This window comes from Lepidochelys kempii, chromosome 10, assembly GCF_965140285.1.
Source record: "Lepidochelys kempii isolate rLepKem1 chromosome 10, rLepKem1.hap1, whole genome shotgun sequence".
Lineage (NCBI taxonomy): Eukaryota > Metazoa > Chordata > Testudines > Cheloniidae > Lepidochelys > Lepidochelys kempii.
In genome coordinates, this window is record NC_136389.1 from 18,420,703 (window position 1) to 18,443,276 (window position 22,574).

Below are 22,574 nucleotides of genomic sequence, written 5' to 3' on the forward strand. Positions count from 1 at the left end.
TTGGATTCTGAGATTATTAACAGGAGTGTCATATGTAAGACATGGAAGGCAATTATTCCACTCTACTCTGTACTGGTGAAGCCTCAGATGGAGTACTGTGTCCAGTTTTGGACATCACACTTTTCAGAAAAATGTGGACAAATTAGAGAGAGTCTGGAGGAGAGCAACAAAAATAAGAGGTTTAGAAAACATGAGGAAAGGTTAAAAAGCCTGGACATGTTTAGTCTATAGGAGAGAAGCCCTGAGGAGGGACACAAGTCTTCAAATATGTAAAAGGTTGTTACAAGCAGTGTGGTATTCAGTTGTTTTCATGTCCATCGAGGGTAGGACAAGAAGTAGTCAGCTTAGTTTTCAGCACAAGAGATTTAGGTTAGATATTAAGAAAAACTTTCTAACTCTAAGGATAGTTAAGCACTGAAACAGGTTACCTAAGGAGGCTGTGGAATCCTCATTCTTGGTGGTTTTTAAAAAACAGATTAGATAGACATCTGGCAGGGATGTTTTAGATGTACTTAATCTTGCCTCATCATGGGGGGATGGGGGAGATTAGATGACGTCTTGAGGTCCCTTCTAGCCCTGCATTTCTGGTTCTGTGTAGTTTCAAATGGATGTGGGTTTTTCCCCTATGCTTAAATAACATCCAGTACTAGTTAAACTGACTTGAATTCACTTTCCTTCTTTTCCAGGTTCTGTACAGAGTAATGAGATGTGTGACTACAGCAAACCAAGTGTTCTTCTCTGAGGCTGTATTGACCGCTGCCAATGAGTGTGTTGGGGTTTTACTCGGTAGTCTGGACCCCAGTATGACTATACACTGTGACATGGTCATCACATATGGCTTAGATCAACTGGAGAATTGCCAGACTTGTGGTACCGATTATATCATCTCGGTCTTGAATTTATTGACACTGGTACATACAAATTCTCATTTTTGTGGGGCTTTATAATTAGAAAAAAATATTTAACATATCTCATTCAGGCACCTGAATTACAAACTGATTTAACAGTAAATCGTGATTTTTGTTTCCTTTTTTTCTATTTCAATGTCTTGTATTCCCCCCCCCAAAAAAAACACCCCAAAACAAACAAACAAAAACCTATCAAATGTTTGTAATCATTTTGAAAAACTGGTAGAGCTTGTGCTGATAGCCTTCCTACTTAGTTCTATTACTGAATAGTTTTCAGTTTATCCAAAATAATTTTCCTTTGACTTTGGATAGTGCCTATTCTTTAACCAATATGTTAACTTTCCTCTGCAACTGGTAGCAGTATTTTTGATGAACTGCCAGAGAGACTAGGATTTAGTATGTTTATGCAGTCACTCTGCCATGGCTAAACACTTTGGATAGCGGATGACTTCAGAATATTGATCTCCACAACCTGTGTGTTGGCTAAATAACTGTTTTAACCTCTATTGGCTAAATAACCATATTAGCACATTACCATAGAACTTACGTCCAGCAATCTATATTGGTCATATGCTTGAGTTCCACTTCAGTTGACAAGATAGCATAAAAATAGCCTGTCCTCTGAATATTGAATTTTGGCAGAGCAATTATGTTTTTTCATTAACTTACAAAAGTAACTAATTGGTATCTATGTAACTGATTTCTTAACTCTAATGTAGTCAAATATTTATAAATATCTTTAAGGGGTTCTGATTTATTAAGTTCTGTAAATTAGTGCCATAAATGTGTCTGAATAAAGAATTCAGGCAATTGAAGATGTATATTATCAGTGCTTATGTTTTGTCTCTAGATTGTTGAACAAATAAATACAAAATTGCCATCGACATTTGTAGAGAAATTGTTTGTACCAGAATCTAAACTACTTGTACTCCGTTACCATAAGGAGAAAGAGGTAAGAAGTGGATGGTTGCTACTAATATGCTATAGCAATTCTAATACTGTTTTAGAGGAGTGGTATATTATCTTATGGAATTTTGCCCATAAGAAGAACAGTTAGTTGCGTAGATGTCTGAACTCATTAGAAAAACAGAAGCCTAAACTCAGGTTTGGTTATTGTTCATTTGGTTGTGGCATGTGAGGAAACATACTTTGTCACATACCAGACAGAAGAGAATTCTTTTTAATTTGCATAGCATCATTTGTTACAAATATAAATTGGAAGGTGGAAAAGAAAAGGATTACAATCCAGTGTTTACTTGGGGTTTTTTTGTGTGCGCGCTAAATATATCTTAACTCAAAGTTTATTCAGTAGGGCTTTTAGCATATATTTTAAGATTAACTCAATTTTAATTTTAGTTTTAAAGTTGATTCTTAATGGAAGTTCACCTACTTGTGGCAAATAGTCTAATTTGTTTTACTATTGGCTGGTGTAGTTTTGGTACCCTAAAATAACGATCAGCTTAATTTGCCTAGAAGAATTAAAGAAACAGTTAATTATAATAAACTGAAGAGCGAGACACTCAGACCATACATGTTCATAAGTCTTTCTTTCATTTAACAAGAAAGCTTCACTTCAGAAATATCTCACTGTTAAATAACATTTTGAATCTTTTCATTTTCAAGGTTGTTGCAGCAGCCCATGCTGTCTATCAAGCAGTATTGAGCCTGAAGAACATTCCTGTTTTGGAGACTGCTTACAGGTTGATTCTGGGAGAAATGACCTGTGGTCTAAATAGTCTCCTTTGTAGCCTACAGCTTCCTGAGGCATGTTCTGAAATCCAGCATGATGCTTTTAAGAACCATGTATTCAATGTGGCTAATGCAAAGTTTGTAGTTATATTTGACCTCAGTGCCCTAACTACTATTGGAAATGCTAAAAACTCATTGATTGGGGTAAGTATTTAACTGCAGTAAAAATAAATACTTTTTTTAATTTTTGCTCAATAAATCATATAATGTTTGGCTTTTATTGATAGGTACAAGTCTCTGTGGATTCATGTAATGCATATAATCTTCATTTCATACGTGCATATATGTACTTAAGGTGTCTTTTTCTTGATACTTCAATACTTTTGAGGGAGGAATTTTAATAACTTCCATGGTGCAAAATTGTTTGAGAATTATTTCTAGTCTTAAAGGTGTGATGAAATATAACTTCCACATTACAGTACTTTACTGGGGTGATGGTAATTACTTCTGATACTGTCAGGACATTCTACTATCTTGATGAGAAAAGAAAGAAACTAAAGTAGTTTCGACATATCTTGCAGTGATCCTCACTGACAATAAAACGCTACCTTGCATTTGATGTCGTGTTTTCTGTCTTTTCAAGGTAGAATATAAACCTTTTGGGGCAGTGTATGTATAGGGTGCTTTTAAAATAAAAAAGGTGGACAGCAAAGCAGAACATTAGCAAACAGGGTCAGAAATATGAAGGATATATTTTCATTAAATCATTTAAAATATAAACAGCCAAAAAAACCCCAAATCTGCCAATGTATTTGAATACAGTATATAGAAATTACCGAGTAGGAAAGAAAAATGTAGAAAACTGCACTGTCTCCAACTTCCGTATTGTGCCACTTTGATTCAAAGTACCCTTGCATCACCTTTTAAAGAAAACTTTTACATCAGAAAAGACGGATGTGTGTTTCTTCAACTATGGGCAGGACAGCATTCACATTTGAGAAATTCTAGATAGACAAAAACAGTAAAGATTACTAGTAAAAATGTCCTAATTTCAGCAGGTTTTTTGTGATTTCAGCAGTACATTTTTTTGTTTAAAGCAAACTTGATCATTTATTTCTTTATAAACCAGATACATGTAAATATGACTGATAGCAATATCCTTTACATACATATTTTTGTGCTTTTATTACAATTGTTTTGTAGATGTGGGCCCTTTCTCCAACTGTGTTTGCACTGTTGAGTAAGAATTTGATGATTGTTCACAGTGACATAGCCATTCACTTTCCTGCTGTCCAGTATGCAGTTCTCTACACTTTATATTCACATTGTACCAGGTAGGAAGATCACTAAGGCATTAATATTTAAGAGCATAAATAGATAGATGTAAACTGTATTTGAGTTTAGGGAAGAATTTTACAATAGCAGCACTGATGGTCATGTAATCAATGTGTTGCCACCATTTCTCTTATAAATCCTTATTTTCATTGATTTTATTTTCATAGGTACTAGAGATCACCCATGAAAAACGGTTCTAGATTGAAATTGGCCATGCATATTCTCAGTTTCCTAAAAATCTTGTGCAAAAGATAATTTTAGGTATTTTTAAGATTGAGAATTAAGGTTTATTTTATAACTTCTAATTTAAATGTGTCTAAAATAATTCTGCAAGCAGTTTATGATGTGAACTAATGGGTTTTCCTTTTTCGAAAAAAATTAACCTCTGGTATGTTACATGGTTCCTCTGATACTTAGCGTATTCTTTTCAGTACACATTAAACAATGCTTCATTTTGTATGGCATCTTGCATGCAAACATTAACTGAAACATTGTACACTGCAACTGCAAAAATTAAAGTAGATTTTAATTGTTGTATTAGGGATAAAATACCTCTGAATAAAAAACTTCTAGATTTCAGATCAACAAGTAGTCATAACATGTCCTAATGAATGCAAGGGTGAAGTAAAAAATCCAGCTTGAAATAGAAGAAATCTGGGGGGGAACAGATTGCTGAGACACAAGTTGCTCCTGTGCCACCTTGGAATTAATAGTACATGATTGGTCACTCGTTATCTAATGCTTGCAGTGATGTTGTGGCTGTGTTGGTCTCAGGATATTAGAGGTGGGTGAGGTAATATCTTTTATTGGATCAATTTCTGTTAGTGAAAGAGACAAGTTGAAGAAAAGCTCTTTGTAGCACGAAAAGCTCTTTCACCAGCAGAAGTTGGTCCAATAAAAGATACTACCTCACCATTCTTGTCGCTCATTACTTAAGGTATTTTGCAAGGTATGTCTTGTGGTTGAATCCATCTTTGGTGATGAGGGATAGGAGCACTGACATAAACTAGAACCATGGTGCACACAAGCACGGTGGCAGCATCTACATGCAGTTTTTCAGGTCAGGACTGAATGACATAGGCAGTACTCTCATTATTCTAGACTTGGGACGCTTTTGAGCAAATGCTAATAGATGTGACAAACGATGTGGTGATTTTGTAGTGGAACACATCTGGATCAGACCCTCTCAACTTAACTAGCTTTAGCTTCCTTTCTTGCTTGTATACCTCATATTTTTTCTGTCGCTGTTTAATGTTGAAATTACATTTATTTTCAGTACTTCAGAGGATTTGAGGCTGTAGTTAGCATAAAACTACTGAAAAATAATTAATTAAACTCATTCTTATTTAGCTAGACATTGATAGTGCATTGGAGCTTTAAATTTTAGACTATCATGCGATTATAACATTGAAACTAGTTTCTGGGCAACACATCTGAGTATAACACTGATTTTTTTTTTTCTGATTTAGTTGTATGTTTAAGGAAATAAAATACTTTTTTCTAATTTTCCTTCAGGCATGACCACTTCATATCCAGTAGCCTCAGCTCCTCCTCTCCTTCTTTGTTTGATGGAGCAGTGATTAGCACTGTAACCACAGCTACAAAGAAACATTTCTCTATCATACTAAACCTTTTGGGGTTATTGCTTAAGAAGGATAACCTTATTCAAGATACCAGGTAAATAGTATTGTCTTCATATCAGAGATTGAGATTTTTTTTTAAAGAGAATTATTAGTTCTGATTTAGAACCAAGAAAATGAATAAAAAATAAAGGAGAATTTTTTTAGAATAAAAAAAGGAGTGGTGAGGACTAAATATTTCAAAGTGGAGGATTTTGGTTTCATACAAAACATAAGAACTAAAATAATCATTCATGCTCAACATAATTGGTTCATAGGATTCAGGCTAAAACACTGAAAAAAAAAGTTTTCATATTCATGAAAACACCAAAGGTGAAACTCTTCTAGGCCAAACATTGAATATAGAGCTTCCAAAACTCAATTGTTAGGTAATTTTCACTTATTTAATGGTTTTCTTTCACAAATATTTGCAAGTTTGCTTTACCACATTGATGTGAAAACTCAGGATATTTAATGTTTTATGAGTAACTTTGTCCCAGAATCTAGTTTTATAGAGTGACTAGTCTGTAATGCATTTTTAGGAAACTACTGATGACCTGGGCTTTGGAAGTGGCTGTTCTAATGAAAAAATCAGAAACATATGCGCCGTTATTCTCTCTTCCATCTTTCCACAAGTTTTGTAAAGGACTTCTAGGAAACAGTAAGATCACACAAAATTGTTTTTTCTTATTGGTTACCCTTTATAAGATGCCATTAACTGTATTGATATGTCCTTGGATAAAGACAGCTGATTGATAGATACAACTGTGGTCATCTTCTGATTTGCAGTTTTTTGTTGAGCTCTGGTTGCAGCTGCATAACCACTCCCTTGCCTTTTCCTCTTCCTCTTGTTCCTCAAACTGTCAGTTATTTGGAGAAGAGAATGTCCTTGCATGAAGGGACTACAATCATGAGATTGATTAAGCTTCTCAGTGGAATAATAGATATTTGGAAGTCAGATTGCATATGTTTGACAAAGGATAAGCAATCCTACCATAATTTGAGGTATTGTGTTAGATAGAGATTGGAAAACTAAATGGTGACAGGGTTATGGAAACAAGTATTCTAGCCCTGCTCTTATATCCTTCTGGCCTTGGACAATTAATTTACTTTCTTTAACTCTGTTTCTCCTAACTGCAAAATAGGCAAATGTGTATTATCCCCAACACATAGGGCAATATAAGGATTAACCTGTCAGCAATGTTTTAGGTCAGAAAGTGCTACATAGGTGCCAGGGATTATTCTTGATGATAATTATACATTTTTAAAATGACACAATCATGTTAAATATACATGATAGGGATACAATTTCAGCTTTGATTTCCATGCGGCTTCTATTGGTATTAATAAAATCCATGCAGCTAAAACGGAACAAAATAAAAATGAAATGATTTTTTTATACAGTAATGTCCTTAAACGTTCAGGATATCTCTGTGTGGAGATGAATGAGTTTTTGCATCTTAATGAAAATGATAACCTTTATTTGTACCCTTAATGCAGCCCTTCTTGAAGATGTGAATATCTGTCTTCAAGCATGTAGTAGCCTCCATGCTCTTTCATCTTCCCTACCAGATGACCTTTTACAAAGGTACTTCCCCAAAATTCAATAAATTTTCTTAATATGTTACTAGATGCACATTTTATTATGACTCAATTTATTTTATTTATTTATGCAGGTGCGTTGATGTGTGCCGAGTTCAGCTAATCCATAGTGGTGCCCGTGTAAGACAAGCTTTTGGGAAACTGTTAAAGTCAATTCCTTTGGACGTGGTTCTGAGGTAAATAGTTCGTTTTAAGTATTTGTGTATCTAGAAAGTGTTTTACTACTTTGTTTCACAGACTAACTTTATTTTAATTTTAAGAAAGTACACTTCTGTAATGTATCCAAATAGCTTAGCTATACAGAGTTAATATTTTTTAAAAGATCATATAAAACATGACAACAGTACCATGAGACTGTTTTTTGGTTTTTTTATTGGGTGCTTAGTGTACTTTTAGCATAAAATGACAGTTATTGACTTGGAGTTTAATGAAATGTGAACTTTGTAAGATCAGTATCACCCAGTGTTTCAACAATAACATCTTCTTGGTCTCCAGGACACAAACTCCTGGGTTCCAAAAAGCCATTCTCATAATCTGAGAACATACTTATTTCCAGCAGTTATAACTTTTATTTTGACTGGGAAGAAGATTGTTGCTTCTGTGCATATCTAGTAAATTCTAAATTTTAATATATCAAATTGTATTCTTAATCTAGGAACATATGAACGTGTTTCCTTCATAACGTCGTCTTTTGGGCTGAAACAGCCACTATCTAGAGTCAAATATTGACAAACAATGTATGGCAACTCTGTTATATATATTATAGACCACCCTATAATTCAATAAGATGATTCAACTTGTATAGGCAGAGTACTTGAAATCCAGAAATGCTTCTAGTATCTGGTAAATTTATCGAAGTATCAAGTCCCTCAAACCTTACATAAATCTTTAGATTCTGCCTTAACATGTATTTGTGAGCTGTTTTCTTTTATCCTTGGATAATTAAATAATCTATATTTTTAGAAATTTCTTACTCTAATTTCTCCTGTTCTGTCAGAGACTGCCATCTTTCTTAAGGTGTTCTTCCGACTCGGCAAAACAAGTGGCAATGTTATACAAAATTCTTTTTAAAAAAATAAGTAATTGGTGGTATTTTCCTGGAAAATTAAAAGGTATAAGTGGCAGAGACTGGCTATAGAGAGACTCCTATTATTCTTCCCAGTCCAGCATTTATATATATGTTGAGGGGATTTTGATGGTGGGACTTCTCTGGAAACTTTGTCTCTTTAGAAGCTTTTCAGAAACTCAGTTGTTTCCCTCAAGGAAATCCTGCCAATATAAAATTCCACACATGTATTAAAAAATTTAAGATGTACTAGTCAGCCCCAAATCTCTTAATGATAACAACTCACACAACAGAAAAAGCCCTTGCTTTACTCCAAAGGGTGAGTAGTGTACTGTCAAAATTGTAGTTTACAAAACCAGTTATAATCCTTAACTTCAAAACTTTAACTGAGGAGTTTCTCAGCCATTTAGTATAGTAACTTTTCAAGCAAACAGCCAAGTCTCAAAATCTTTATCAGTGACCTAAAACAGGTACAAAAGCAGTTCAACAAATTGTACTCCAAAATAAAATATGTAGTTCTGCTTGGTTGAGGTCACTGAGTTGAAAAAAGGTAAAGACAATTACAAATGTTTAGGTAATTGGAGATAAAGTACATTACTTTTTTAGTTTTTGCTTATCCCTTCTCTCTAGGCCTGGGATGAATGGGATGAGATTGGCCCAATGAGCTCTAGGGATGTTTTGCTGTACATGCAAAAACTAGTTAAAACTGAAATAGTGTTGCAGTTTCTTTCCTAAAATTAGTAAATACCGGGAATAATTTAAATTTGTTTTGTGAACTTCCTTGTATAGTATAGTTTGGTCTAAGGAGAATCAGACATATCTTATGTTTTTCTGTTTGTAGTAACAACAACCACACAGAAATACAAGAAATCTCTTTGGCTGTAAGAAATCACATGAGCAAAGCTCCAAGTAATACATTCCACCCACAGGACTTCTCTGATGTCATTAGTTTTATTTTGTATGGGAACTGTCACAGAACAGGGTAAGAACTTTTTGTACCTTTTAAAATAAAAAATATTATGTAGAATCCACACTTGACTATTTACTAAGTATATGCCTATTATTATTGGACAAGTTTAATGTGTTTGGTTTGCATTGGTTACCTTGAATCCTGAAATACGAAATTAGCTCATCAACAGACCTACTTCAAAAGTGATAACTAATTTACAAATGGTTTTGCTTCATAGTATAGATATTATCTGTGATGGAATTTGAGACTCTGCTTTTATTAAACATGTAAGATCAAATAGCTTTGGTAGCTCTTTTCAATGCCCCCTGGAAGAATTGGATTCATTTCAGAATTTGGGCCTCTTGCTCTTAAGAGTTATGGAAAGTCACTTTTGGTGGTAGAAGGCTGCTTCCACCTTTCAAAAACTCCTGTTCAACTACTAAAAAAAAATTGCTTTTTGTTCCCCTCTCAACCTTTCAGTTAGTGAGAACTGTGTATAGGGTTGTGCTAGTGACAATGTAGTTGAACAAGCATTTTAATTACATGACTATCTTTTTCAGATGTTTGTAAGTGTGTGCGTACTTTGTGGTCTAACTTCTCATTCTTTTTCTCATCCCAAAGGCTAAACTTATTTTGAAAAGTTTGGTAAAATTCCACTGAGCTGTTTGAATTATCAGGATGGGAAGTGCTTGTGGGAAGGTGTCTTCAGTCTTAGGCCCCAGTTCTATAAAGAACTCCATGTGAGCAGACACCCATTGTTGTTGGTGTTGCTCCACCCGAGCACATAGGTTTACACTTGGCTAACTTGGGGGATTTAGTTTTAAAAATGAAACTTCTCATGCTTGAGCCTTGTGAGCTGCATGTAGTGTTTTTCAGTTAAATGCAAATGCCAGTACATTTGTCTGTGTGCAGTCTCACAAATGTGATTATATTTACAACATACGCGATATGATTGTGTAGACATTGAAATGAATGTATGATCATTTTGCACGTCACATCACACACAACAAAACCTACAATAGTGTGTATAACCAAGGGGGATTAGTTACAGACTGAGATGTTACTGCAATACAAATAATAAATAGTAATTGCAGGAATGCAGTTGCTGTGGGAAAATTGCTTTATATATCCTGATGCTTTAAGATATTATTAATCCTCAATCACTTTTCCATTGAATTAAAGAAGGTAACATTCTTCTTTGAGGTAGATGTAGCCATGTATTCCATGTGGGTGTGTGCACCCCACATACCAGTGAGCCAGAGAACTTTGCCTCGCAGTACCTGTAGGGGCAGCCCTTACGCCCTGCAGCCATAGCTCTTCCTGGCCACATAAGGGTGGTGCTGCCCTCACCACCTCGGTTCCTTTGCACTACCCATGGATAGAGTTGGAGCTCTGTGTAGTATCTTCACCTCATAAGAACGGCCATACTGGGTCAGACTAACGGTCCCTCTAGCCCAGTATCCTGTCTTCCAACAGTAGTCAATGCCAGATGCTTCAAAGGGAATGAACAGAACAGGGCAATTATTAAGTGATCCCAGTTATGATTTTCACTTTCATGGCATCTTCAGGTAATGAATTCCACAAATTATGTGTTGTACAACAAAGTACTTTCTTTGTTTTAAATCTGCTGCCTATTAATTTCATTGGGTGACTCTGGTTCATGTATATGTGAAGGGGTAAATAACACTTCCGTATTCACTTTCTTCACACCATTGATGATTTTATAGATCTCGGTCATATTCCCCCTTCCCCCTCTTTTCCAAGATGAACAATCCCAGTCTTTTAATCTCTCCTCATAGGGAAGTTGTGCCATACCCTAAATTGTTTTTCTTGCCCTTCTCTATACCTTTTCCATTTCTAATATATCTCTTTTGAGATGAGCAACCAGAATTGCACACAGTATTTAAGGTGGGAGAGCGGTGGTAAATTTTCATATTATCTGTTCCTTTCCTAATGGTTCCTAACTTTGTTAGGTTTTTTGACTGCTGCTGCACATTAAGTGAATGTTTTTAGAGAACTATCCACAATGAATCCAAGATTTTTCTTGAGTGGTAATAGCAAATTTAGACCCCATCATTTTGTATGTATAGTTGAGATAATTTTTTTCAGTATGCATTACTTTGCGTTTATCAACACTGAATTTCATCTGCCCTTTTGTTGCTCAGTCACCCAGTTTTGTGATATCCCTTTGTAACTCTTTGCTGATTGCTTTGGAGTTAATTGTCTTGAGTAATTTTGTACCATCAGCAAACTTTGCCACTTCACTGGTTACCTCTTTTTCTGGATCATTTATAAATATGTTGAACAGCACTGGTCAGAGTACAGATTCTTAGGGAACCCTGCTATTTACCTCTGTCCATTCTGAAAACAAACCATTTATTCCTTCCCTTTTAAACAGTTACTTATGCATGAAAAAAACTTCCCTCTTATCCCATCACTGCTTAATTTGCTTAAGAGCATTTGGTGATGGACCTTGTCAAAGGTTTTCTGAAAATCCAAGTACATTGTATCCACTGGATCACCCTTGTCCACATGTTTTTTGACGCCCCTCATAGAATTCTAATAGACTGGTGAGGCATGATTTCCCTTTAAAATAGCCAGTTGACTCTTCCCCCAACAAATAGTGTTCATCTGTGTCTGATCATTCTGTTCTTAACTGTAATTTCAAGCAATTTGCTTGGTACTGAAGTTAGGCATATCAGTCTGTAATTGCCAGCATCACTTCTGGAGACTTTTTTTAAAAATTAGTGTCACATCGGCTATACTCCCATCATCTGGACAGAGCCCGATTTAAGTGATAGGTTACATACCACATTTAGTAATTCTGCAACTTCATGTATGAGTTCCTTCAGAACTCTTGGGTGAATACCATCCGGTCCTGGTAACTTATTACTGTTGAATTTATCAATTTGTTCCAAAACATCCTCTACTGACACCTCAGTCTGAGAGAGTTCCTCAGATTTGTTACCTAAAAAGAATGGCTTAGCTGTGGGAATCTCCATCACATCCTCTGCAGTAAAGACCAACGCAAAGAATTCATTTAGCTTCTCCGCAGCACACTTGTCTTCCCTGAGTACTCCTGTAGCATCTTGATTGTCCAGTGGCCCCACTGATTGTTTGGAAGGCTTCCTGCTTCTATTGTACTTAAATTTTTTTTGCTGTTTGCTAGTTGCTCTTCAAATTCTTTTTTGACCGACCTAATTATACTTTTACATTTGACTTGCCAGAGTTTATGCTCCTTTCTATTTTCCTTAGTAGGATTTGGCTTCCAGTTTTTAAAAGATGCCTTTTTGACTCTATTGGTGGCATTTTTTGGTCCTCTTACAGTTTTTTTAAATTTGGGGTAAACATTTAATTCGAACCTCTCATGTTTTAAAAAAGATTCCATGCAGCGTGTAGTCATTAAGCAGTCACACTTTCACTCCCAGTTTTCTGAGAACTTTTATATAGTAATATTAGTACCTTCGATTAAGTTTAAGTGTTTAGTTTAGTGTTAGAGTAGTTAGCTGCCCTGTGTGATGCCCTCACCAGGGTTCAAGCAATGCCCACCATGCAGGGGGGCTATCCCCAACAGTTTATTGTGCCTCAGCGAGGGTCAGAGCACCTCTCTTTAATCTATCTGCAAGTCATTCACCAAGAGGACTCAGGTGGCAAGAGACTTGCAGTTGAAGCAGAACCTTCTGGAGCAGGCCTTGAGGCCCTCATCTCCTCAGCAGTTGCCTTTGGATCCAGCAAGTGATGTTGGCCTGCTCTCGGGCCCTGCTGCTTCCCTCCAAAAGAAAAAGGGGTTGTTCACCCTCTCTGGTGCAGTGAGAAAGAGGTCCTAAAAAATATGAGTTGGGCCCGTTCCAGGGCTTGGGGAGATGATGACTTTTCTAGGAGGAGTGTTGACCAGCATTGTATTTCTTTTGGCATGTGGAATGGAGCAAGTCTGTCCAACCGCTCCCTAATATTGGACCGAGAGCAGCGAGGGCCCTTACTGCCAACTTTGGTTCTGGCCATGGTGCACAGTTGAGTCAGGTATTGACGACATTGGCACCAGCACTAACTGTCTCTATTATGATAACATACCATGCATCAGACCTGCTTTGCCTCTCAATCCCAGACTTCCTCTTGTTTCAGGAGTTCTCTAGTGTTAGGGTGTCTACTGGCTCATCCTCCATTGTGTCTTTGGCACCTTCTGGCCATATCGCAGTCACAAGCTCTGTTGGCAATGCAACTTCTATCGCATAGGCCAGACTGCAGAGTCAAGGCTGGGCCCAACACTGAAGGCCCCCACGATGCTGGTGCAGGCTTCAGCACAGTTATCGTCTTGGAGGCAGATCCCATCATTGAGTTTGGTACCAGCTTCGGTGCTGAAGCCTCTGCTGGCAGTACTCGTGTGACTGATGCTGATTCCTCCCTCCTCTTTGGCACCTGTGCTGCCTCCTTATTGTGCTTTAGATGCGTCTGACTGGTTCTTTGCCCCATCAGGAACTGATTCCCCCATTGTTACTACAGAAACTCTGGTATTCCTCAAGATCCAGGCTGGGGTTATCCTCCTCGTCCAATAGGTGCCGGAGATCATTTTGAGATCACTTTCACTTCCAAGATTGACATCTGTCCTGCAGTTGGGACAGGGTCTCTTGGCCCTCTACCTACTGGCCACCAATGCCTTATACACATGTCGTCTAGTGGCCTCCTTGGAATCCCTGGGATACTCCTCAGTCCCTGAGGTCCTGCTCCAGATCAAGATCACTGGTCCTGATCACCACTCCCATACCATTTCAGCTGCAAGTGATCGCTGAGTTGATTTCCCAAGGACCTATGTGGCTCTTCTGTCCTGATCTTGTGGTACAAGAACAGAATCAGTCATTGGCACAGCAAACTACCTTCTTGTCCTGCCCACTCTACTGTGCTGGAATCTTCCTCTCACTTGGTGTCTGAGGACATTAAAACTTATCAGGACCTCCTCTGGCATATGGCCACTGCCTTGGGTATACAGGAAGAATTTCTGCAGGAGAATACGCATAAGTTGCTGGATATTCTCCAATCATTAGCTCCAGGTAGAGCACCCCTCCTGATTAAATGAGGCTTTTCTGGAGACTACAAAGGCCCTCTGGAATACCCCATCTTCATTGCCCCCTGTGGCGAAGTGTTTCGATGCAAGGGTTCCTATGCAAGGGTTTGAGGGTTTCTCTTTCCACCAAGCCACTAACTCCCTGGTGGTGACTGCAGCAAATGACAGGGCTTGGCAAGGAATGTGTAAATCCACACCCAAGGACAGAGAGTGCCAAAGAGGATGGAGTTGGGGAGAAAGATTGTATACCTCCTCTTCCCTGCAGATGTGCATATGAACCAACGGGTGTTGCTCTCTAAATATGACTTTGTTAATTGGGCAACCATATCTAAGTTCATGGAGAAATTGCCAGAAGTCTCCAGGGAAAAGTTTAAGGTATTCATTGCAGAAGGCCATTTAGCCAAGATTTTGTCGCAGGCAGCTCTGGAAGGGGCGGGTGCCTCAGCCAGGATTATGGCATTGTCTGTAACCATGAAGAGAGCCTGATGGTGACAGAACTCAGGTTTTGTGCCTGATGTGCAGCAGACCATTGAAGGTTTACATTTGATGGCTGGGTTTTGTTTTCAGGAAAGACTGACAAAACTTTGCCCTCTTTTAAAAGACTCCTGAGCTACTTTGTGCTTTGGGAGTATATTCTCTGGCTGTGAAGAGGCACCACTATAGTGGTTAGCTGCTGCAGCAGTTATACCACTTGCAGTGATTTTTTTTGGATAATTGTCCCATCCTGTCTGGCAGTGGAATTACTCCAGAAAGAGCCAGTGATTAAAAAGGAGGAGGTCCTCTGGTTCTGAGTTGAACTAGCCCCTCCCACCCATTTGCCCACCTGGCATCTAGTGGGTACCCATTTTGACTTGTTTAACCTCTCCTTTTCCATGCCCCCAGTTCAGGGACAAGCTAGCCCACTTGTAGAGTGTTTGGGACTCAATTACAATGGACAACTGGATCCTAAACGCAGTCAGATTGGGATATGCCATACTGTTCCTCTCCATCCATCCTCTATTTAAGCCTCTAGCAACTTCTTTCCACTTTCTGTGTCAGAGAACAGCTTTCCTTGTGGTGGTAACATTTGTAAGGAGAGTGTGCATATTGCAGGCTTGGATGGCGGAGCCTCCCCACATGCAATTTTCAAAAGACAAAGTAATCCTGAGGCCGCACCCAAAGCAAAGATGATTTCCCAGTGTCACTTGAACAGTGTTATATATTTACCAGTGTTCTTCCTTAAGCTGCATTGAACCCCAAAGGAACAGAGTCTTCATACCTTGAATGTCAGGTGATTTTACATTTTTATGTGGCTAGAACTAAACCTTTTCATTCTTCTCTTCGTCTGTTTCATATGCAGACTGAATGAAGGGTCAAGTGGTCTCTTCACAGACAATCTCCAGGTGGATAACATCATGTATTTTGACAGCATATGAAGTAGCCCAGGCTACGCCTCCTCAAGAGGTGTGAGTGCATTCCAAGCAAGTTCAGGCAACGACAACAGCATTTCTCTATGACGTTCCTATATTGGACATTTGCAGGGTGGCCACTTGGTACTCTGTGCATACTTTTGCTATGTGCTATGTCATTACAGCTGTGTCCGGATCAGATGCAAACTTTAGGAAGGTAGACGTGCTGCCTTCTTTAAGTAGACTCTGAGCCTCACGTCCTGCGAGTACTGCTTGCAAGTCACCTGCATGGAGTATGTGGCTACATCTACTTGAAGTAAAAAGAGTTACCTACCTGTAACTGTTGTTCTTCCAGATGTGATACAGATGTGATACAAATGTGTATTTTGTGACCTGCCCTTCGTTGCCTCTGCATTTGGAGTCTGTACTTCAGACCTTTTATATGAAGGAACTGAGAGGATCGGGGCAGTGCCACCCGTATACAGCCAGGGGAGGCCCTACAGCCATAGGGTGTGAGAGCCTCAGCTACTGGTATGTCCCAGCTCCAGAGCATGGAGTGTGCACACTGACCTGGAATACATGTCTGCATCACATCTTGAAGAACAGAAGATTATGTATTTTTCCAGACAGAAACTATTAAAATTACATACTTTACTAATGCAAGTTGTAAATATTAAATTTAAAGTTTCAGTTAATTCTTTTTGGTATGTAAAGACTTAATGTATTTAAATCTGCAAGAAGGGATGTTATGTAAGCCTTTGTATAATCAGTTTTGTCACCATGTAGCTACTAAAACCCACTACTCTGCTCACATCCATGTTGAAAGAGTTGAATATGTTTTTTTATTTTACTTTTTATTACCACTGGGTTGGTCATGTGGCATTAGGAGGGCCTTCAATGTTTTCAGAAGTTTCTGAAAGCAGACTAGGTAAGGCAGCATTTGTGAACCCAGAGAGCAAATTCTATATACCTCATAGTCTTCAACCATCTGTTCCTCTTTTATCCCTGCCAGTTCACTCTTAAAATTAAGGTCTTTTCAGCTGTAAGTAAATAATTTTTTGTTTGGTTTTTTTTGTTTGTTTTTAATTATGGTCTGTTTAATAGTTGATTTTTTTTTTCTGATAGCCTTAAGTCAGCTGGGTGTGATAGGTGAATTTGAGTAACTTCTTTTTCTTGTCTTAATTGCACCATTGCCCTAGTGGATTTCCTTAGCTTGATGCACCCAGTACCTCTATACAGCTAGTCCCATTGTGCACAAAAGATGCTACAAACTAATGTTGACTGGTATATAGCACACTGCTTCCTCAGGTACTCCAGATGCCATCAACCTTCTTGCCTGGAACCATATGCTCCATATAGTTATACATGCCTCTTCCTCTCCTCTCCTCCTCCCCCCCCCCCCCCCCCCTTCGAGCTCAATGTGTAGGTATTCAATACAGATGTCTTTATACCATTTCTGTAGGATGCCTATCTCCTTCTCATGTATTTGACATATGATACACACAGAAGTTATACTGATATCATCTGCATTCTGAGACTGCAGACTCAATGCAAACTGACAATGAGCCATGTTTTGATGGTGTTGGCTCATGTTAGAAGATGAGACAGTGTTGGGACAGATATTGAGTTGTACTACTTGCAGTTGGCTTCACTGCGATCTTTCTAACTTGTGGGCCTTCTCTGTCATTTTGTACACCTGGAAGAGAATGTCTGAAATCCTTTTTCTGGTTTTTGGCACCAGCTGAAACTATTTACCATTCCAGTTTTTGGGATGCAATATTTTATGCTGCTAAATCCTTAGTCTTCATTAATTTCTGTTCACATCTATTTTTATCTCTCAGAATTTTGAATATCTTATTTCTCTTTGCTCATTTTCATTTTCAACCAAAAGTGTATGCCTCTTTTTCAAATTTGTCTTCTGCACTGTGTTTTCTTTACTTTTGGCTAGCAAACCCTTTGTCTCCATTTTTTCTGCCTTTGTAATTTTTTTTGCAATGTTCTTGAGCTCTGTATTTGTTCCTGCAGAATAATCCTGTGTGTGTGTACACGCATGTGCATGACAATAGGAAACATAGGTCCATTAGAGGTTTGATTACAAGAGTAATCAGTTACAAGCTAAAATAGCTTTACAGCTATGTATATAGATATGAATTGCTGTATTTGTCTTAACTTTTTTTCAGGAAGGACAATTGGTTAGAAAGATTGTTCTACAGCTGTCAGAGATTAGATAAGCGTGACCAATCGACCATTCCTCGCAATCTGTTGAAGACGGATGCTGTACTGTGGCAGTGGGCTGTTTGGGAAGCAGCTCAGTTTACAGTCCTTTCTAAGTTAAGAACCCCTTTAGGTAGAGCCCAAGATACGTTCCAGACAATTGAAGGTAACATAAAGAATGTATATTTTTTTTATGGGATATTTGGTTTAAGAAATAGAGTAGTGAGCTGTTTTCTTAAATTATGGTCAAGATAGGAAAAAATTACTTTCTTTTTCAACAATTTGTTGCTTTTTTAGACCTTTCTTAAATGTCAAGAAATCAAGTGTTATATTATAATTTTTGGAGATGCTTTATGTAGTTTTTTATTTGTTGAAGTACATGTTAATAATTTTAGACTCAATTTTCACAGATATTTTTATATTATATTAAGGTGTGAATACCTGATTATTTGGTAACCAGTGTGTTGACATGTTCTGGCCAAATGTTCATAGGTATCATTAGAAGTCTTGCAGCCCACACGTTAAACCCGGATCAAGATGTTAGCCAGTGGACTATAGCAGACAATGATGAAGGACACAGCAGTAATCAGCTTAGACTTGTTCTCCTTCTACAGTACTTGGAGAATCTGGAGAAATTGATGTACAATGCTTATGAAGGATGTGCTAATGCACTCACTTCTCCACCCAAGGTTTGTCTCTTTCAATGCTGACCGTGTACTGCAAACTGTCCCACAAAAGTGGGAATATTTCACTGTATATCACTAGCTATTTATCAAGAATCATATGCCGCTTCTGAATGATTCCTTGTAATAACTTTTCTATCGAAATGTCCGATATACTACCCTGATTATAAGCCAACAATTTTTCCACTTTAAAAAATTAAAAAAGCTCAGGATTATCTAGCTGTTCTCCCTATTGATGGAGCTTACTGTTTTTGAAAAAGATCAGCTGCAGACAACCTGGTTTCCAAACATTGTAGGCTTGTGTTCTGATTTTCATTTAACCTTGTTTGTCTAATTTCAAACAAACATGATATATTCCTTCAATTTCTTTTGCCTTACTTGATTTAATGTTATTTACTATTAAACAACTGAAAAGGGAACATCGTTTTCTTGAGTAACTGTTTACACAGCAGCACAATATCAAACACGTTGCAGATGATAAAATGAATAACTATTGAATGTGAATTAAAGGCACAGTAGTCACTGCTCTATTAAGCTATCAACATTTGTTATGAAATGCATTCAGTTGTGAGGAGTTCAAGCTGCCATTTGTTGGATATGAAACAAAAATTGATGTATTTACAGTTAAATCTATGAAGCTTTGGCCTTCATAAACCAAACTGCTTTAAAAATTGAAAGGACCACTTTGCTGTTTTCCCATTTCTGTTTAAACAATCTGTAAAATGACCAAGCAGTTGACATATTAAATCATGTCATAATTGCAATGAGTTTTTGCAAGAATTATTTGTTTGCTATTTTGCCTGTCCAGACATGTATTTGGAAGGGTTCCAAGGAAACCATTTCTGTTTGTTGAAAAAAATCCATCCAAATCTGATTGATTATAATATTTGGTAGAAAGATATTGCACCACTCATGTGTTTGCCTCAGAATCTCTACAATTATAATGTATGTTGTCATTTCCCAATGGCAGGTCAAACTGAATTTGGGAGTAGTCTAGAATTAGTGTATTTTGCTGCTGTGCAGGGGATCAAATTTTAAGGATCAAGCTGAATTCTTTTCTCCCAGGCTGGCAAGAAGTAGTGAGTCACTGATGAGTCAGAATTTCTCTCTTTTCATCCCTTCTTTCCCCCCAACTTCCAGCCTCTTTCATATGGAAATGTGGTCCTCCAAGAGCAGGTATTGACGGAGGGTTGAGTAAAGCAAAAATATTTTCCAAGAAATCATCCATTGTAAGTAGGGCTTCTTAGGTACGGGGGAAAGAGATTTGAAAGGACAAGTTAAAACACATTTAAATCTAACTTCTTGTCATGGACTTGCTGACAGAAATCTTCCCACGGCAACGTTGTTACATTTTAATCATTCTATAGTAAATTACACCACTTGAAAATTTAGTTAGAGAAGGGAACCCTTCTGGATAAAGATTATGCTGTGTTCTATGTATTAAATATGATAATGCATCTATTTTAATTTATACAGAAATAGAAAGTATTGTTTTATAAAACTCAGGATCTCTTTTTTTTTTCTTTCTCCCTTCCCCCTATTGTAAAGGTTATCAGGACATTCTTCTACACTAACCGCCAGACCTGCCAAGATTGGCTAACTCGGATTAGACTTTCTATCATGCGGGTTGGATTGTTGGCTGGTCAACCTGCTGTGACAGTCAGACATGGTTTTGATTTACTCACAGAAATGAAGGTAGTATATTTTTCAAAATTTAGTAAGCTGTAGAAAAAAACATTTCCATAGTATTGTATATAAACTAAAAGATAAACCAATGGATTAGGTAATCAAACCAATAGGCCTGTCAAAAACTGTATTCTAGAGCAACAGTTTTGAACTTTTACTTATCTATTTTTGAGGGGGTGGAGTTTTTTCTAGGCAAAATAGTTTAAAATCTGGAAATTCTGTGTGTTACACATTTAGTCAAAGATTTATAGCTAGCTCATATTTTGAACTATATAATTCCCACTGTTTAAGTAAGGAGCCTCTGTTTAAAACTTGTGGAAGTTTTTTGATACTTCTGCTAGATCAGTATTTTTCAAACTTTTTGTCTGTGGAACCCTTCCTGATATTGTGAAAAGCAACCCTTTTCTAACCAAGGACTGGGATGAGGACTGGAAGAGGATGAGGTCCAGGAGGAGATCTTTCTACAAAATGTTGGCACAATGAGTTGGAAAAACCACTGTGTTTAGAACACTTTGTATAAAAGCTGAAGGGTACCGATGACTTGTTCGATAGTGTTGTTTGACCTTCTTGAAATGTGTGTGTTTTTAGCAGAGAACGCTTTCTAGATTTATGCCTGGGTAGTAATTTGTCTGCTGATGAATTTCTGGGGATTTGTGAAGAAGTCATGTATTTGCATAAGTATAGGCAATGAGCTAGATGTGCTTTTCAGAGGGTAGTGTACAGTGTCTGGTTTTCAAATATTCTTTGCTTTACTTTGTGGGGGTGGGGTAACTGTGACCATTGAGAATACTTTATTAAATATAAACATGAAGTATTGCACGTTTAAAACATTTAACAATGTACGCATCTTTTCTCTTCAAACAAGATCTGTTAAATTAGGCTTAAACTTCATTTCTAGGGAAATGAATTGGAAGTGACAATTATGATGTTGGTGGAAGCACTATGTGAGCTTCATTGCCCTGAAGCTATACAAGGAATAGCTGTCTGGTCTTCTGCTATAGTTGGGAAGAGTCTGTCTTGGATTAATTCTGTAGCTCAGCAAGCAGAAGGACGGTAAGTTGGCACAAATGGCTGGAGAACTGGTATAAATATGAGCTTATTTTCTAAATACATGAAGTGCCAATATTTTTATCTCAGTTAATGTAAGTTGCTTCATGGATCAAAGCTGCTCTTCTGGTTTCCTTATCTGAACAAGAAGTTCACTTTTAGCATGTCTTTGGGAGATGGTTAGCATGTCCTAGAATTTTTTGAAAACAGATGCATAAGAACATCACTAAGTTGTCAGTGTTCAAGGATCAGCTGTGCTGTGTTACGTTTTCAAAAATTCTCTGTAGTGTAGCAGCATTAGTTAGCCAGGGTTATGTTGCAAATTATTCTTTAATCTGAATTTTTTTTTTTACCCAGTTTCCTGGCCAGAGGTAGTAATCTGAGGTTCTTTAAGGATATCCAGATGTAATTTTCATACCTGGCTCTGAACCCTTTTTTGTGTTATGAGTGTTGATCACGCTGAGGTAGTGTCTTAAATTACAGCTCCACCCTAGTCTACACTACAGTGTTAGGTTGACATGTTATGAATTATACCTGATAGGACACGCACACAAATGCTACGAATTACACCTGGTAGGTCACGCACAGTTCGAATCTAGGCTGAGGCACATAAACAAAGTCCACAACTGCAAAGTTCCCAAAAAACACCAAGTTTATTAGGCTTGAGCGTGGTGCCCCCCTGCTAGCCAGGAGGGGACCCCGAATACAGATTATACAAAGGTTATATACCTCTTAGCAAAGCATGTTGCCCTCGCGCATCGGAAACCTTAACCAATAAACAAACCCTTTTTTTAATCTACCACCTATCCCTGCTTGGTGCATTCTTCATATGCTAAACTAGTATGTTAATTACACAGCATGGTCCTAAAGCGATGCATCAGTAACTTTTATTATCAGGATGGGAGGCCTCACTCAAAGGCCAGGAGATAAGGAGTTAGAGACAGACAAAGAACAGATACCAGGAATCAAGGCAGGCTGGAGACGAGGAGGAGGATTTTCACAGGAATGCAGTATCTAAGGAACACTCCTCCTGATGCATGATGTGCTTGCTTTTAGACAATGGTGGGCCCCAAACCAAAATGGAGTCACATGTGCTAACTTTTCCTGAACACATAAAGCACCTTATGATTTACAGCCACTGCAGTGGCTGTAAGTCAACCTAACATAGGTCGACTTGTTTATAGTTTAGACCTATGCTAAGAATCCGTAGAGCAGTGTGGTAGATTTTAAAAAGTGAATCAAAATACATGGAAACATACTTGAAATTTTCATCCACTTATGGGGAAGCAACTCACCTTTTCACTGTGGAAGGTAGTTACTGAATCCCAG

General features: G+C 37.7%; 1 protein-coding gene across 2 annotated transcripts in view; it reads left to right on the forward strand.

Annotated features, from left to right (window-relative positions):
- SMG1 (SMG1 nonsense mediated mRNA decay associated PI3K related kinase) overlaps nt 1-22,574 on the forward strand; it is a 122,788-nt gene that overhangs the window by 47,356 nt on the left and 52,858 nt on the right. For both annotated transcript variants that reach the window (XM_073362322.1, XM_073362323.1), the window contains 13 exons: nt 687-911; nt 1,759-1,860; nt 2,532-2,801; nt 3,801-3,931; nt 5,448-5,609; nt 6,094-6,212; nt 7,052-7,139; nt 7,228-7,329; nt 9,061-9,201; nt 17,796-17,995; nt 18,322-18,518; nt 20,061-20,207; nt 21,097-21,251. In XM_073362322.1, the coding sequence (XP_073218423.1) occupies nt 687-911; nt 1,759-1,860; nt 2,532-2,801; nt 3,801-3,931; nt 5,448-5,609; nt 6,094-6,212; nt 7,052-7,139; nt 7,228-7,329; nt 9,061-9,201; nt 17,796-17,995; nt 18,322-18,518; nt 20,061-20,207; nt 21,097-21,251 (2,039 nt within the window). The remainder of the gene's footprint in view (nt 1-686; nt 912-1,758; nt 1,861-2,531; nt 2,802-3,800; nt 3,932-5,447; nt 5,610-6,093; nt 6,213-7,051; nt 7,140-7,227; nt 7,330-9,060; nt 9,202-17,795; nt 17,996-18,321; nt 18,519-20,060; nt 20,208-21,096; nt 21,252-22,574) is intronic.